The sequence below is a fragment of the Astyanax mexicanus genome, chromosome 8 (genome assembly GCF_023375975.1).
Source record: "Astyanax mexicanus isolate ESR-SI-001 chromosome 8, AstMex3_surface, whole genome shotgun sequence".
Lineage (NCBI taxonomy): Eukaryota > Metazoa > Chordata > Actinopteri > Characiformes > Acestrorhamphidae > Astyanax > Astyanax mexicanus.
In genome coordinates this window covers 13798556-13812496 of record NC_064415.1, presented here as the reverse complement: position 1 = coordinate 13812496, position 13941 = coordinate 13798556, and the positions used below count along the sequence as shown (strand labels likewise).

The window sequence follows — 13941 nt, the reverse complement described above, 5'->3', positions numbered from 1 at the left end:
TACTGTGCTGTCCACTGTGGGTGGTAATGCCTTCTATGTTGTGTTTTTGGTAAACATTTGACTCTGTGAATCGAGAAATGTTAAATATCCATCTGGCACCAGCCATCGCCAGCTTGTTCAAACTCATTAATTCACGTTAGCTAGTTAACCAAATTGTCCTCTGAGGTAACTTTTCGTTAAAGATTTACATACAGCTTTCTATGATATCCCTTTTGGCATGTTAGCGTAAATGATAAAGGATAGTCTATCCTGACAGATGTCAAGATAAGCAAAATTGATAGAATAACAGAAATGATCACCAGAGTTCGGTATTTTTTAATTTTTAAGCTTTAATGGTTTCAGTTCTCACATCTTAGCACAGGGCTTTGGAATCCCTAGCTCTGATTGTCAAAAGCATCTAATTTAATGCTCTTAAAACAAACAAACAAAAAAAACATGGATCACAGTTCATAAATAAATACTGTTTGACAATTTAATTAATGGAATAAATTCAGTGTCCTATTATAACAGGTTTTGTGCAACACAAAATATCTCTCTACTTTTCTCTCTTTCTCTCCACAGACAATTAAATGACAATCATGTTGGGTTTAAGTTCCTTCAGAGAAGAGTTCCATGCATTTCATTATCATTCCCCAAGCTCATCCTACATTTATCTCTAAAAGAAAAAAAAAAACAAACCATGATTGATTATTCATCTTTAACTGCAGATTTGAGCTAATACCAAAGAGACTGAATTCGTATGAATCGTCTTGTGCGTTCTCCTTAGTTGAACATCAAGCACTGGAGATTTATCACCCAACATACAGTATGTAGATATGTACAATAAAAGAGCACTTATTGAAAGGGTTATGGGGGCTCAAACGCTAAAGTGATGACAGCAGCCAGCTATTACAATACGATATGAGGGAAAATGGTGAAAGTACAGTCTTTCACTCTGCTCTGCTCTCTGCTGCAGTGTGAGCTGATTAAGATTTGCAGCTCAGAGTGTGAAGCAGAAGGTGTGAATGGGCTGATGTGTGTGTTTTTGTACCTCAGCTGTTCTCCAGCAGTGCTCAGTTTAAAACACACAGAAGAAACAGTGTACTACCTTATTTTGTGGAAAATAAATAATATTTAATTGAATAATATGATAACATTCAATACATTTTCACAGGTCTGTTTATATGGAATCTTTTACTATACTAGTGCATCTCAAAAAAGTAAAATAATTGAAAAGTTTCTTTATTTCAGTAATTCAGTTCAAAATATGAAACTTGTACAGTGGCTTGCAAAAGTATTCATACCCTTCAACTTTTCTACACTTTTTTTTTTATTGAGATTTTAAGTGATAAACCAACACAAAGTATTGTTTAAGTGTGAATTGGCACGGAAATGATATGCATGGTTTTCAATTTTTTTATCAAATAAAAATCTGAAACGTGTGAAAAAAGTATTCAGTCCCCTTCAATCCCTGAATACAACGTATTCATTGACTTCTGAAGGCAATTGATTGCACTGGATTTTAATTTGTGTAATTTAGTCTCTCTGTATAAATACAGCTGTTCTGTATCGACCTCAGTGGTTTGTTAGAGAACACTAGTGAACAAACAGCATCATGAAGACCAAGGAACTCACCAAACAGTACAGAGATAAAGTTTTGGAGAAGTTTAAGTCAGGGTTAGGTTATTAAAACATATTCCCAAACTTTAAGCATCTCAAGGAGCACTGCAAAATCAATCATCTAGAAATAGAAAAAGTATTCTACAACTGCAAACCCAACCAGGTCATATCTATCCACCCAAACTGACAGATGAAGCAAGGAGAGCACTGGTCAGAGAAGCAGCCAAGAGGCCCATGGTCACTCTGGAGGAGCTGCAGAGATCCACAACTCAGGTGGGAGAATCTGCATACAGGACAAATCTGGACAAATATGGCCTTTATGGAAGAGTGTCAAGAAGAAATCCATTGTTAAAGAAAAAACATATGAATTGCTCTTTGCAGCAAACATGTGGAAGAAGGTGCTGTGGTCAAATGAGACCAGTGTTGAACTTTTTGGCCTAAATGCACAGTGTTATGTGGGGACTATAATAAAAAGTCCTTTTTATTCCACTTCACACATCTTCAATACTTTGTGTTTGGTTTATCACTTAAAAGCTCAATAAAATTCATTTAAGTTTGTGGTTGTAAGGTGACAAAAAGTTCAAGGAGGCCACTGTATATTTTATAGATGTACTACAAACAGAGTGATCTATTTTAAGCGTTTATTTCTTTTATTGTTTATAATTATGGCTTACAGCCAATAAAAAAGTCAGTGTCGTCATGGATTATGGTGTACCAAGCCCTGGATGAGTTGGCATAGAATGACCTTCACACTGACCTTTACAAACCAGAGCGTTCACACCTTCCCACTTCTTCCCACACTTTTTTTTTTTAACTTAAACCCAAATCTGTTTAAAGCTGTTACCTTTTTTTTCAGAAGATGCTGTGACCTACAGAACTACTGCTACCAGTTATCCAGTTGATTTGTCATGGTGGTGATACAGAACCACCTGATTTAATCACCAGTACATCAACTGTTATATAACATCTCCTGCCCACAACATTGCTGGTGTGAAGATGACAGCTGAATAATAAAGATAGTTTAATGGCAGGCGTAGGCAGGGTCTCGGTGTCTATAATCTACAGGCTGGATAAGACGTGCAATTAAATAACATGTATTCATATTCAGATAGCAGCTCTATTGCTCCAAATACTTGTGTGATGTGCATAATAAAAACGATCCCGATCAATAGACTCATAAAGCACACCCTCACATACGCACAGATGCTGTTCAGGATATTGAGTTCAGAGTTGTAGGAATGACTGCACAAGCACTGGTTTAAAAATACAGCAATGATGATTAATAATGATGATAATAATAACACTAAAATATTTATTAATTACTTTCACACATTATTTCAGTGGTCCAGAATAGGGTATGTATTCACTGGAGATCAAACTGGACCAAACCAGATCAAGCCAGTTGACCAGTTTGACCAAGCTGGGTAACCAGAGTGATCTACCCTCCCCTGCTAGTCAACCAGCATGACCAGCTTTACCACACTGGTTAACAAAAAAGGCCAATGAGTCCACCAGTATGACCACAATGGTTGACCAGCATAATCAAACTAGTCAATCAGCATGACCAACTTTACCAAACTAATGAACCAGTAAGTAAGTATAACCACACTGGTCAACCAGTATGACCAGCCTGACCAAACTGGTTGCCCAGCATGTCCAGTCTTGAACAGCATAACCATACTAGTCCACAAATATGACCCGAAATATGACCAGCTTGACCAAACTGGTGGACATGTCCAGTCTTGACCAGAATGACTACATTGGTTGACCAGCATAGCCAAGCTAGTTCACCAATTTGAAGTGCTTGGTTATACTCAATCAATATGTCTAGCTACTGGTCAACCAGCTTGACCAAACCAGTGAATTGGTATTACCAGCTTGACTAAACCCATCATTCATATTCCCACATGTATTGTATGTTCACACACTTTTCCAGTGGCACCACAATCCAAATCACAGTGGACACACTTGTCTCAAACAAGGCATTTTAGTCCACGAACCTGGATATACTCTAGAGAAACAATGAGCTTAAGAAGAAGATACAAAAAAAAATAATAATAATTTAAATAGATTCACTTTTCTGGTGAGAACATTTGTGAGCATGACACCAAATCATGTCTTCTGTCTTCTACCTTTTACAACAAAGTGTGAGTACACTGTACTCCCCGTCATTCCTTCATATATCAAACAAGGTCAGCGTGTCACCAAAAACTGCTCTCAGCAGCTGACCTAGGTCTGAACGCTAGCGTGCTGATGGGAGATACTTTCATTTGCCCTCGACCTTGTTCATCCTTTTTAATTCTTTCTGCCGTCCTCTGCTCTGTGCCAATTTGGCATGCTCCTGTGGGCTCTCATGAAATGCAGGCCAGTGTAACCCAAGCGGCGGCCAAGGAAAGACTGAAGATTAAATGATTAAATATTTAAATGCTTCGCGTCCTTTGAGAGGGTTGCATCATCACCAACTGTCGGGAGCGCGGCGGGGTTGAGACTACGAGCGCGGGGATGGTTTACAGAACAACATCGTTTGGCTGGTGCGCAGCTCGGCCTAGCATCGGCGAACACATTCATCACACGCTTGTCTCGCACACGTACACATGCTTAATGGCGTAGGTCACGTGGTTTTCAAATACCTTGCATGCCTTGCAGACGTTTGCAAATCGTTTGGCTCGGCTGTCAGGGTCCTACGCTGCTGGAAGGTGGAAGCAAGTGTAATTACCTAAACCTAGAGTCTCCTACCTCTAGAGACCAGAGGCATGAAAACATGGCCTTAGGCCTGAGTCTGTGTGCTTACAGAGGCAGGGTGTGTGTTTGTGTGTGTATAGGTGAGTGTGTGTGTGTGTGTGTGTGTGTTAGCATCTTTGTTTAAGACAGTACTGCGATTATATAGTGTCATGATCTACAGCCTACAAAGAGCTTCACTTACATGTACACATACAGTACATTCTGGCCTTTCTGAGTCTCTCAGATTGATCCAGCCATCAGAGTTCAAGGTCATCAGAAAGGTTCTTCAAGCCTCAGACGTAAAAATCAGGGCTGAATTTGAGAATTTTAGAGGCCTGTTAGACCACCTAGTCTCCAGACCGTCTCTAGTCTCTCACAGTCCTGAGAAGCGGGACCTAATGGGAATGGCAGGAATTGTCCTGGGCATTCCCTCAGCCTCCTGTCCAGTAGAGATCTTTCCCTACAAGTCTAATTGGATATTGGAACTAATTGGATATTGCTGACCTCTGGGAAAACCGTAGAGTTCCTCTGGTGCTTCTACCTAATGCTCCTGAGGGTCGCTGGGTAGCGCCTATGATAGATGGTACCCGGTGCTGCCCCGTAAGTTTCATTGTCATTTGGGAGGAGCGCATCGGAAACCTGCTCCGATATCGCAGAGATTGCGAGCGCAGCAACAGCCGCGTGTATTGCACTTCGGGCATGATAAGCTTTAGGCACATGTCCTGGGGCAGGCCTGAGCTTCTCTTTGTGACATTAGTGGGCAGGTCGTACCCAACAATGCCTACCTTGGCACTGGGCTGCCATGGTCGCAAGTCCTTGTTGGTGATCTGAGCAGCTGAACGCAGCTGAGGCATGCTGCCTCCGAAGCAGCCACGTACCAGCTGTTCCCGAGCGCGCTTCATGAGCTGCACTTCCCTAGCCACACATGCTAACCCTATTGCATTGAGCTGTCGCCACAGCGAGGCATTGAAGTGGTCGTAGAGCACAGCATCGATGGCATTCCATGATCTGATTTTGCCTGTGAGTTGCTCAGAAAGGCTGCTCTTAGCTGATGGAAGACGCATATTGAGTTTGACGTAGAGTACGTCCTCTAACTCCCACGACAGCAGGCGTCGAAGCAAGACCAGCGATTCATCAAAATACTCAGCAATCATGACTAACGAGAAGGTTCGCTCCACTTCCGCCGCAAACCGCTTTGCGTAATTTGCCACATCTGCCTTTGGTCGATCCTTGTCTCCTCCCAAGTCGAACGTCAGAGTGTTTCTAGCGTACATGGAATCCTTCTCCTCCGCGCGGTAGTAGGACCAGGGCTGGTCCAGGAAAACCTCTAGGGAGCCATTGGGAACCCGTTTGAAGCTCTGGCAGTACTGATTGTAGTAGCTGAAAAGTGACTCGAACATGGCGCCCGGCTCCCGCAGGATGGTGATGTAGATGGTGTTGTTGGGCATGAGGCGGTGCACCTCTGAGCGGCTGAAGCGCAGGTGGTTGGTGATTATGTCCGGCGGGGTGGTGTGCGGGTGGACGTAGTGGCTGCTGAAGAGGCGTGGGTAGCAGAACTGGTGATCACAGCTGGTGACGGGCAGCGCCACCGTCAGATTGTTGCGCTCGGCAAAACGGAACAGGATGTTCTGCACCGTGGTGCTGGCAGTCTTGTGCGTCTTCAGGAAGGCCACGCTGGTGTGCCTTGGGCGTGGAGCTCCACTGTCCTGAAAGAAGGACGAGCGTAGGGATGGGCAGCCCAGCCGGAACACCTCAATAGTCCTGTAGAAAGAAAGAAAGAGAGGGTTTATGTTAAGGCCAAAGTCCTGGACTGCCTACACAGATTGACATGTATTATTTGCAGTCTGGTAATGGTGTTAATCTGTAACAGTATTAGAATACTGTCCCCTTCAATGGATAAACCAGTACTCAATAACTCTGGTCGATCTTTAGTTGCGATAAGCAATGTTCTCACAGAATCATATGATACCCCATGATTGTTGTTCTTGGGTAGTTTCCTACAAAGTTAATAATGTAAGCGTTTGTTAAGTCTTGTAAGCAGGATGTACACTGGAAATCATTGACAACAAAAGTCAAATCTAGAATGTTCCTACTGTTATACAGACTTCAGGTTATGTACCAGGCTGCAGTGGGTAGTGATACAGCCTCTCACAATGAAAAGATCGTTAGTTCAGTTTGGAGTGTAAATACAGTACCAGTTCCTGGAGGTGCTAAATATTAATTGCTGCTTTTCTTTCAGTCTGTGAAGCTCCAGCTTATCCCAAAATCACAGTTGATCAGGTTTGGATCAGGGGATTTTTTTTTACTTTTTACACAGTTTACTACATAATCTCATATGTCCCTTAATTGTTTTCATGTCTTTTAATATTAATCTGCAATGTAGAAAATAAATTAAATAAATCTGTATGTATAGTGTTTCATTTTATTCAAAGGTTTAAATTATTTCATCTAGCTTATCTAACATTAAAGTACAGGAAATTTGGTGTAGATTTGGTGGTGTACATTATATTATTTTTTCAAAGAAATTGGCCTGTTGAGCTTAACACTTAATAAACATTTAAATTAACTTATTAATAATTTAGGCAAGAACATTACCTAAAGTAAGGCTAACACGTGAGAGGTTAATTATGTGAGTATTTATAGGTTTAATATGCGATGCTTAGGACTTGCAACTTTAATAGTTCTAAAGTATTTATGATAAACATTTGCCTTGTAATACTTTTGCAGTACAGTTATAAGAAAATGTATATAAATTCATGGTTCAGTTTTCAAACTTTTATTAATTTTTATAAACTAGTCCCATGTGAATCAAAGCATAGATAAATATTCTCTCATACTCTGTGGAAAAGTAGTTTTTGCAGCTTTTCAGAAGCACAGAGGAGCATGAGGAGGCGTTTCATCATGTTTTCATCATGCACGGTACAGATACCTCAGGTGTTTCTAGTCTGTGATAACCCTCAGGTATTAAATTACGGCCAGCATGCAAATCCAGAATATGAGCTGAAGGCCTCAACAGAGGTCTGGGGCTTTGTACAGCTTTAGGGCAAACATTTTGCAGCATAGTCTATGGTCTACATGTGTATTATAAACATGTAATTACTAATTTTCCTACTAAAAGTTCATTTTTACTACAAAAGTAAGTTAAAATATTGTTTTTCTTCACATGTTTTTCTAAGTGATACAGTCCTAAAATCAAGTAGCCAATCCCATCTCAGTCAATTATGCATAGATTCCCTTTCCCATCCAAATTGTCCATTATATTTTCTGTAGTAACTCATAAAATGATTAGGATATATCATCAGATATTAAGAAAATCACAGAAATCTGTGTGCCTTGGAGTCTCAGAATCTGTTCACTGCCATTCTCCCAGTCCCATTTCCACACTCAGGGTTGCCAGGTATAGACGACAGTGCACACAACAGTGTGCTGAAGCCATGGAAATGGGCGATCTGGCTATATTTCTGCTAAACATGTAATTACAGAGCTTCAGTAAGGTTCACTATCCGTAGCTGGGTAGTTTATCACGACTAGCATAGTAGAGATGGGCATTTCGGACATTGAAACTTATTTACAGCTGTGAGAAAAATTAAGAGACCACATCAGTTTCTCAATCAGTTTCTCTAATTTTGTTATTTATAGGAAAATGTTTGAGTAATATTAACATTGTTGTTTTATTCTATAAACTACAGACACCATTTCTCCCAAATTCCAAATAAAAATATTGTCATTTAGAGCATGTATTTGCAGAAAATGAGAAATGGCTGAAATAACAAAGATGCAGAGCTTTCAGACCTCAAATAATGTGAAGAAAACAAGTTCATATTCATTCATAAAGTTTGTGTTTTTAATCAGTTTTCATGCATCTTGGCATGTTCTCCTCCACCAGTCTTACATACTGCTTTTGGATAACTTTATGCCTTTACTCCTGGTGCAGAAATTCAAGCAGTTCAGCTTGGTTTGATGGCTTGTGATCATCCATCTTCCTCTTGCTTATATTCTAGAGGTTTTTAATTTGGGGAAATCAAAGAAACTCAACATTTTTAAGTGGTCTCTTATTTTTTTTCCAAAGCTGTATTCACTGATCAGCTACCGAGTAAGATTCATCGATGCTTGCCACTCTGATAATCTGTCAGCCTGTGTGAGTGTGAGTTTCGCATCTGGGGCAGAAAACTCTCTCTAGTGTTTGTAAATTGGACTCGATTTTATTCACTCGCACACTTTATTACTGATTGTTCCTTTAAGTGGGCTTTTCAAAAAACACTTGCAAAACCTGTGTTCTTAAACTTTGGTCATTTCTGAAATGGCTAAGGTTAATCATCAGGAAATGAACCACTGATTGTGTTTCCTCTTGTACTTCTCACTGGATATTGCTAATTGCTGTACTTATTTCCTTATTTCCTTCCATTTTTGCTGGTAATTTCAAACACGGTGAAAATGTTGAAGCCACAGTTTTCAGAAGGAAAAATCACTCAGACTACTGAAGGTCACTTCAGAAAATCACGTCTCTTATATATACTGGAAGCTCATGGTGAGCATGTGTCTGTCTGGGATTTAGCAGGGTGTTTACTGCAGATCCAGACAGCAAATCTGGGCTCTGTAGTACTGTGGTGTGCACTCGGCTTAACTGGAGGAGGATGAGGAAATTCGGGATGGCAGCTTGGTGGAAGAATTTGAAGTTCTTACCAGCTGAGGTGACCCCCATGATGCAACAGGAAGCTGACTGTAGTAATCGCCACCAGAACCAGGAAGATCTTCTTCTGAGACATCTCTCAATGCCTGTTACTAAAGGAGAGAGAGACAGACCGAGAGAGAGAGTAAGAGTGAGACAGGTGTACAGATGGTTTGGGCTGAACACCTGGTTGTATGTCTTTGTGTGTTTGTTCATGTATTGAGCACTATTTGATTTATGAGTCACAAGAACATTTTATCCAGACAACAAAACAACACTGAAGAGACAGAAGAGGTTCCTGTGCAAGACGGTGCTTGTGTGTGAGCTTGTGAAATTATCAATATTCTGTGCATTTTGATGCTTAAGGTTTTCAAGAAAATGTCTTTTTTTGATTGATTTTTAATTGGCTTGACTGTTTTAGATCTGTAAGACTTTAGAATTCACAGAAATCATATTTTTCAGTCGCTTCATTTTTTTGTCATAGGGTGGACAGTGACAGGGTGGATCACGCTAACAAAAATTGGCATTTGATAAAAATATGTTAGTAGTGGAGGGCGATATGGCCCTAAAATAACATCACAATATTTCATGGTATTTTTTGTGATAATGATAATCTTGGCAATATGACAAAACACTGATAAAAAAAAAAAAATCAAGAATACACTACTGCGACAAAATAAAAATGTTATTGTATTATTGCATATGATATGATATGGCACACCCCTAACTAACTGACTGAGAAATAAAAAAACTATACAAGAATTATATCAGATTTGTAACAGAAGTCAGTGATCCAGAATGTCATGATACTATAATACACTTCAAATATCTCCATATATCCTGGTTTAAAGTAAAATAAATGATACTGGACATATATAATCTGTCTCTAGTAGATATATAATGGGAAATAAGAACAGTGTATTTTTGTTTCTTTTGCTAAAAAAAGCAACAAAAAAAGGTTACTCCTGATGTGATAATTAAGGGGTGGGTGATATGGCACAATGTTTTGGGGTATAATATCGTTCACAATATTTACAAATATTGGTGATATTATTTCGTATGATACAATATGGCACACCACTGTGTGGTTGACATGTTGAATTGTTCATGGTGACCATGTTCTGTTTCATAAATACATTTTGATTTTCTAGAAGGAATATTTATATTATATATATATATATATATATATATATATATATATATATATATATATATATATATATATATATATATATATATATATATAGTTCCTGTCTTCAGTGAGAATAAAACAAGGATTTTATTATGTGAAGGTTGTGAAATCACTGATGTAAAAGGTTTAAATAGTTTAATATTCTTTATAAAAATGCTAAATGGATAATGTTTAAATCATAAAAAGCACTGCAGATTACCCCCACATCAAGAAAAACTGTTAAAAAAAACTTAATATTTCTCTATATGTGTAATAATAATCTGGTCAATATTGAGTCAATCTTGATAATTGTATTGTTACACAGAGTTTGTATGTAATTTAAACACCTATGCTGCAGATACAAAAGGTACATTATACTGTATTGACTAGTAAGGGTTGAAGGGATGTGTAAGAGAGAAAGGGAGAGAAACGAGGGGGAGCTAGCAGTTAGCGTTGAATGACAGCTTCCCTACGTCACATAACAAGGGCATCAAGCACAAATGAATTCTGGGAAAGAATCCAAGCGGGCCAGGGCCTCCTTCACTCTCACTTGCATGACAATGGCTGCTCCCGGAGCCCGATTACACTATCTCATTTCCCTTCCCCATTCACTTTACCCGTCTTAAATAACCCTTTAACACAGGCTCTCTCTTCCCACTGATCAAACCCCGATATGCAGGAGTTAAATTAGCATTATCATGACCAAAGGCCGAGCTATCTCACTGCTCAATAAGGTAAAACAAGGAGGGGCTGAGTCAGGACTTGGCAACTTGCTGATCTACATTGTGCTAATGAAGTAGGATGAACTGGACGAGTCTGTGAAGTGGGCTAAGGTACATTTTACTGCATGTACCAAAAAGTATATGAATAACTGCTCAGTCACTAGTTCTTCTGAAATAAAGTTAATTAAAAAGAGTATATCTAGATTTTGTTGGGGTAACTGTCTCTGCAGTCCAGGGAAGGCTTTGAACCAGATCTTAAAGGCACGTTAGGTAGAATTTCTTTGATTATTGAACTTTTTAAAGAAGTAAAATTACAGCTTGAAACTCACTGCAGCGCTGCATTGAGGTGTAATAGGAGGAATAGCGGAGCTCTCGTGTCCATGCCGGAGCTCCTCTGAGCTCAAACCAGACTCTTTTAAGTAAGTTTTCAGAGGCGGCCGTGACCAACGTTTGCGAGAACTGCGACCTGCTTTCCGACCTTTAGATCTAACAGTTCTACAAGGACTACTGGTTCATTCTTTACAAACTAACATACAGACACTCTGGCAGAAGCTGGAAAGAGACCGAATATGTCTGAAAGCCAGAAATCAAGTCTTCACACCCCTCCACCACTCTATCTCTCCCCCTCCTAATTTTTATCGCTCCTTCCTAACTCCACTCATCAGAATGGCTGGAAACATTAAGTCCACCATAGTGCAGTATACCTGGTTTGGATATTTGCGTTCACACGTACAGCTCCTCCTCCAGGAAATGTCTGGAAAAATTCTGTGTTACTGTATAAGTTAGAAATAGACTAGTGTGTGCTTCTGACTGTGTGCTAAAGAAGATTTAAGCTATAGATCACACACAATAACTAATGGCTTTAATATTTAATCGGATTAATGGATTAATCTAATCAATTTTATAGTTACAAAAAAAAAGTATTCACTGCCTGGCCAAAAAAAAAAAAAATTCACCTGGATTTATCTAAGTAAATGATGTGGGGTTGATGCTGCAGTTGGTCTGCAGGTCTAGATTCAGCAACAGTATGTGCTGAAAGAATGAGGTCAGCTGACTACCTGAATATACTGAATATAGACCAGGTTATTCCATCAATGCATTTTGTTTTTCAAGATAACAATGTCAGGATTCATGGGGCTGGAATTGTGAAAGAGTGATTCAGGGAGCATGAGATCATCATTTTTACACATGGATTGTTCACCCCAGAGTCCAGACCTTAACCTCATTGAGAAACTTTGTGATGTGCTGGATGGAGAAGGCTTTGTGCAGTGGTCAGACTCTACCATCATCAATGCTGCTGCAAGATCTTAGTGAAAAATTAATGCAACACTGGATTGAAATAAATCTTGTAACATATTAATAGTAATATGTTATTAATAGTAATATTAGACTGCGTTAAGACTTGATTGCACATTTAATATAACTAAAAGTAATGCTATGGATGACCTCTGAGTCTAAACCTTCATTCAATACTAAAAAATTAAAAACAGGTATTACTTAACCCAAACTGTTACTGTTTGAGATGAGGTTTTCTTAGGATAATAACAAAAACACTTTGGTCGTTTATTCTGAGATGTATTGATTAGAAATGTAGTTTAATGCAGGAACTCTAAAACTGAATTTATTTTACTTACTGCCCCCCTAAGACTCCTCTATAGAAATGCCAAGATTTGATCAATATAGGAATAAAACACAGAGCCCATCAACTGCTGCTTAATCCCTCACTCTGCCAGAGTGAAGGCAGCAGCGGTATTATTGCCCCCTTTACCAGGTGGTCAGACTCTAGCAGTGCGGCTCGATGCTCAGGACAGATAGCACCACAAAGCTGCGGCTGGGCTGCCTTTTTTATTTTATTTTATTTTTTAAACCAGCGGTAACCTGAGCTTTCCCTCCGGCCCTCTGAGCCCTGGGCCCCGCACCGAGCCTGCAGGGACACTGCGGGATCAAGTATCAGGTTAAAGCTCATAAGAAAGGGATTTAAGAGTCAGTCCGACAGCGAGTGCCTCAACTCTGGACACACAAGAAATACCCACACCACCTCCCCCCCCTTTAATTAAACATGCTGATTGGGTTTCTAACGATCCACAGAGATATGGCAGCAGACGGGGGAAACCCGAGAGTCGCACAGAGACCATGATTTAGTCCAGAGAGAGAGAGAGAGAGAGAGAGAGAGACTTTAACAGACGACAAAAGAGCCTCATATAAAGGATGATGAGACACCTACAAAAACATGCTGTGGACTAAATAATAGTACAATGGATTACATGTCATGTAAAAAAAAACGCTTTTCACAGTAAATTTCAAGGTATTTTCTATGGAATGTAACTAAAAATGATTTTTTAAATGTGTCCTGTTTTACTTGTTTTTTAAACTGCTTTTAGATAGATATGTTAAGGAAAGTAACTACAATAATTTTTTTAAAGACCAACATATTTGGCATTTTTCCATTTTCTGTCTTTCAAAGAGCAGAGAAGTAATGTTGCATCTCTATTCTAGCAAGTCTTCTCTGTCTTGTTTATATTGTGGTTGTACCAAATATCTAACATGTTTTAAAAATGTATTAAAGTAAATGACACTAAATATCCTCTGTTATGCTGCTTACAATGTCATCGGATCATACTTGCATATTTATAACAGTAAACCATAAAATAGACGTAATTTTATATTAACCTAAATGTGCAGGATTCCTTGATAGTGTAAACAATTGATTACATGTTCAAGAATTAAGTAAAAGAAAAAAAATATATATATATAGCTCTGGGGAAAAAAACATTCAGTTTGTGAATCAATTTCTCTGATTTTACTATTTATAGATATATGTTTTAGTAAAATGGACATTGTCGTTTTATTCTATTCTACAGACAACATTACAGAGAGCATTTATTTACAGAAAATGAGAAATGGCTGAAATTACATGCAGATGCAGAGCTTTCAGACCTCAAATAATGCAAAGAAAACAAGTTCATATTCATAAAGTTTTAGAAGAGTTCAGAAATCAGTAACCCTGGTTTTTAATCAGTTTTCATGCATCTTGGACTGTTCTCCTCCACCAGTCTTAC

General features: G+C 39.0%; 1 protein-coding gene across 2 annotated transcripts in view; it reads right to left on the bottom strand.

Annotated features, from left to right (window-relative positions):
• Positions 1-290: 290 nt before the first annotated feature.
• Positions 291-13941, bottom strand: part of gal3st3 (galactose-3-O-sulfotransferase 3) — a 41516-nt gene continuing 27865 nt past the window's right edge. For both annotated transcript variants that reach the window (XM_022678088.2, XM_007238482.4), the window contains exons 2-3: positions 9004-9102; positions 291-6081 (exon numbers count right to left, since the gene is read on the bottom strand). In XM_022678088.2, the coding sequence (XP_022533809.1) occupies positions 4806-6081; positions 9004-9086 (1359 nt within the window). In that variant the 5' untranslated portion in view covers positions 9087-9102 and the 3' untranslated portion in view covers positions 291-4805. The remainder of the gene's footprint in view (positions 6082-9003; positions 9103-13941) is intronic.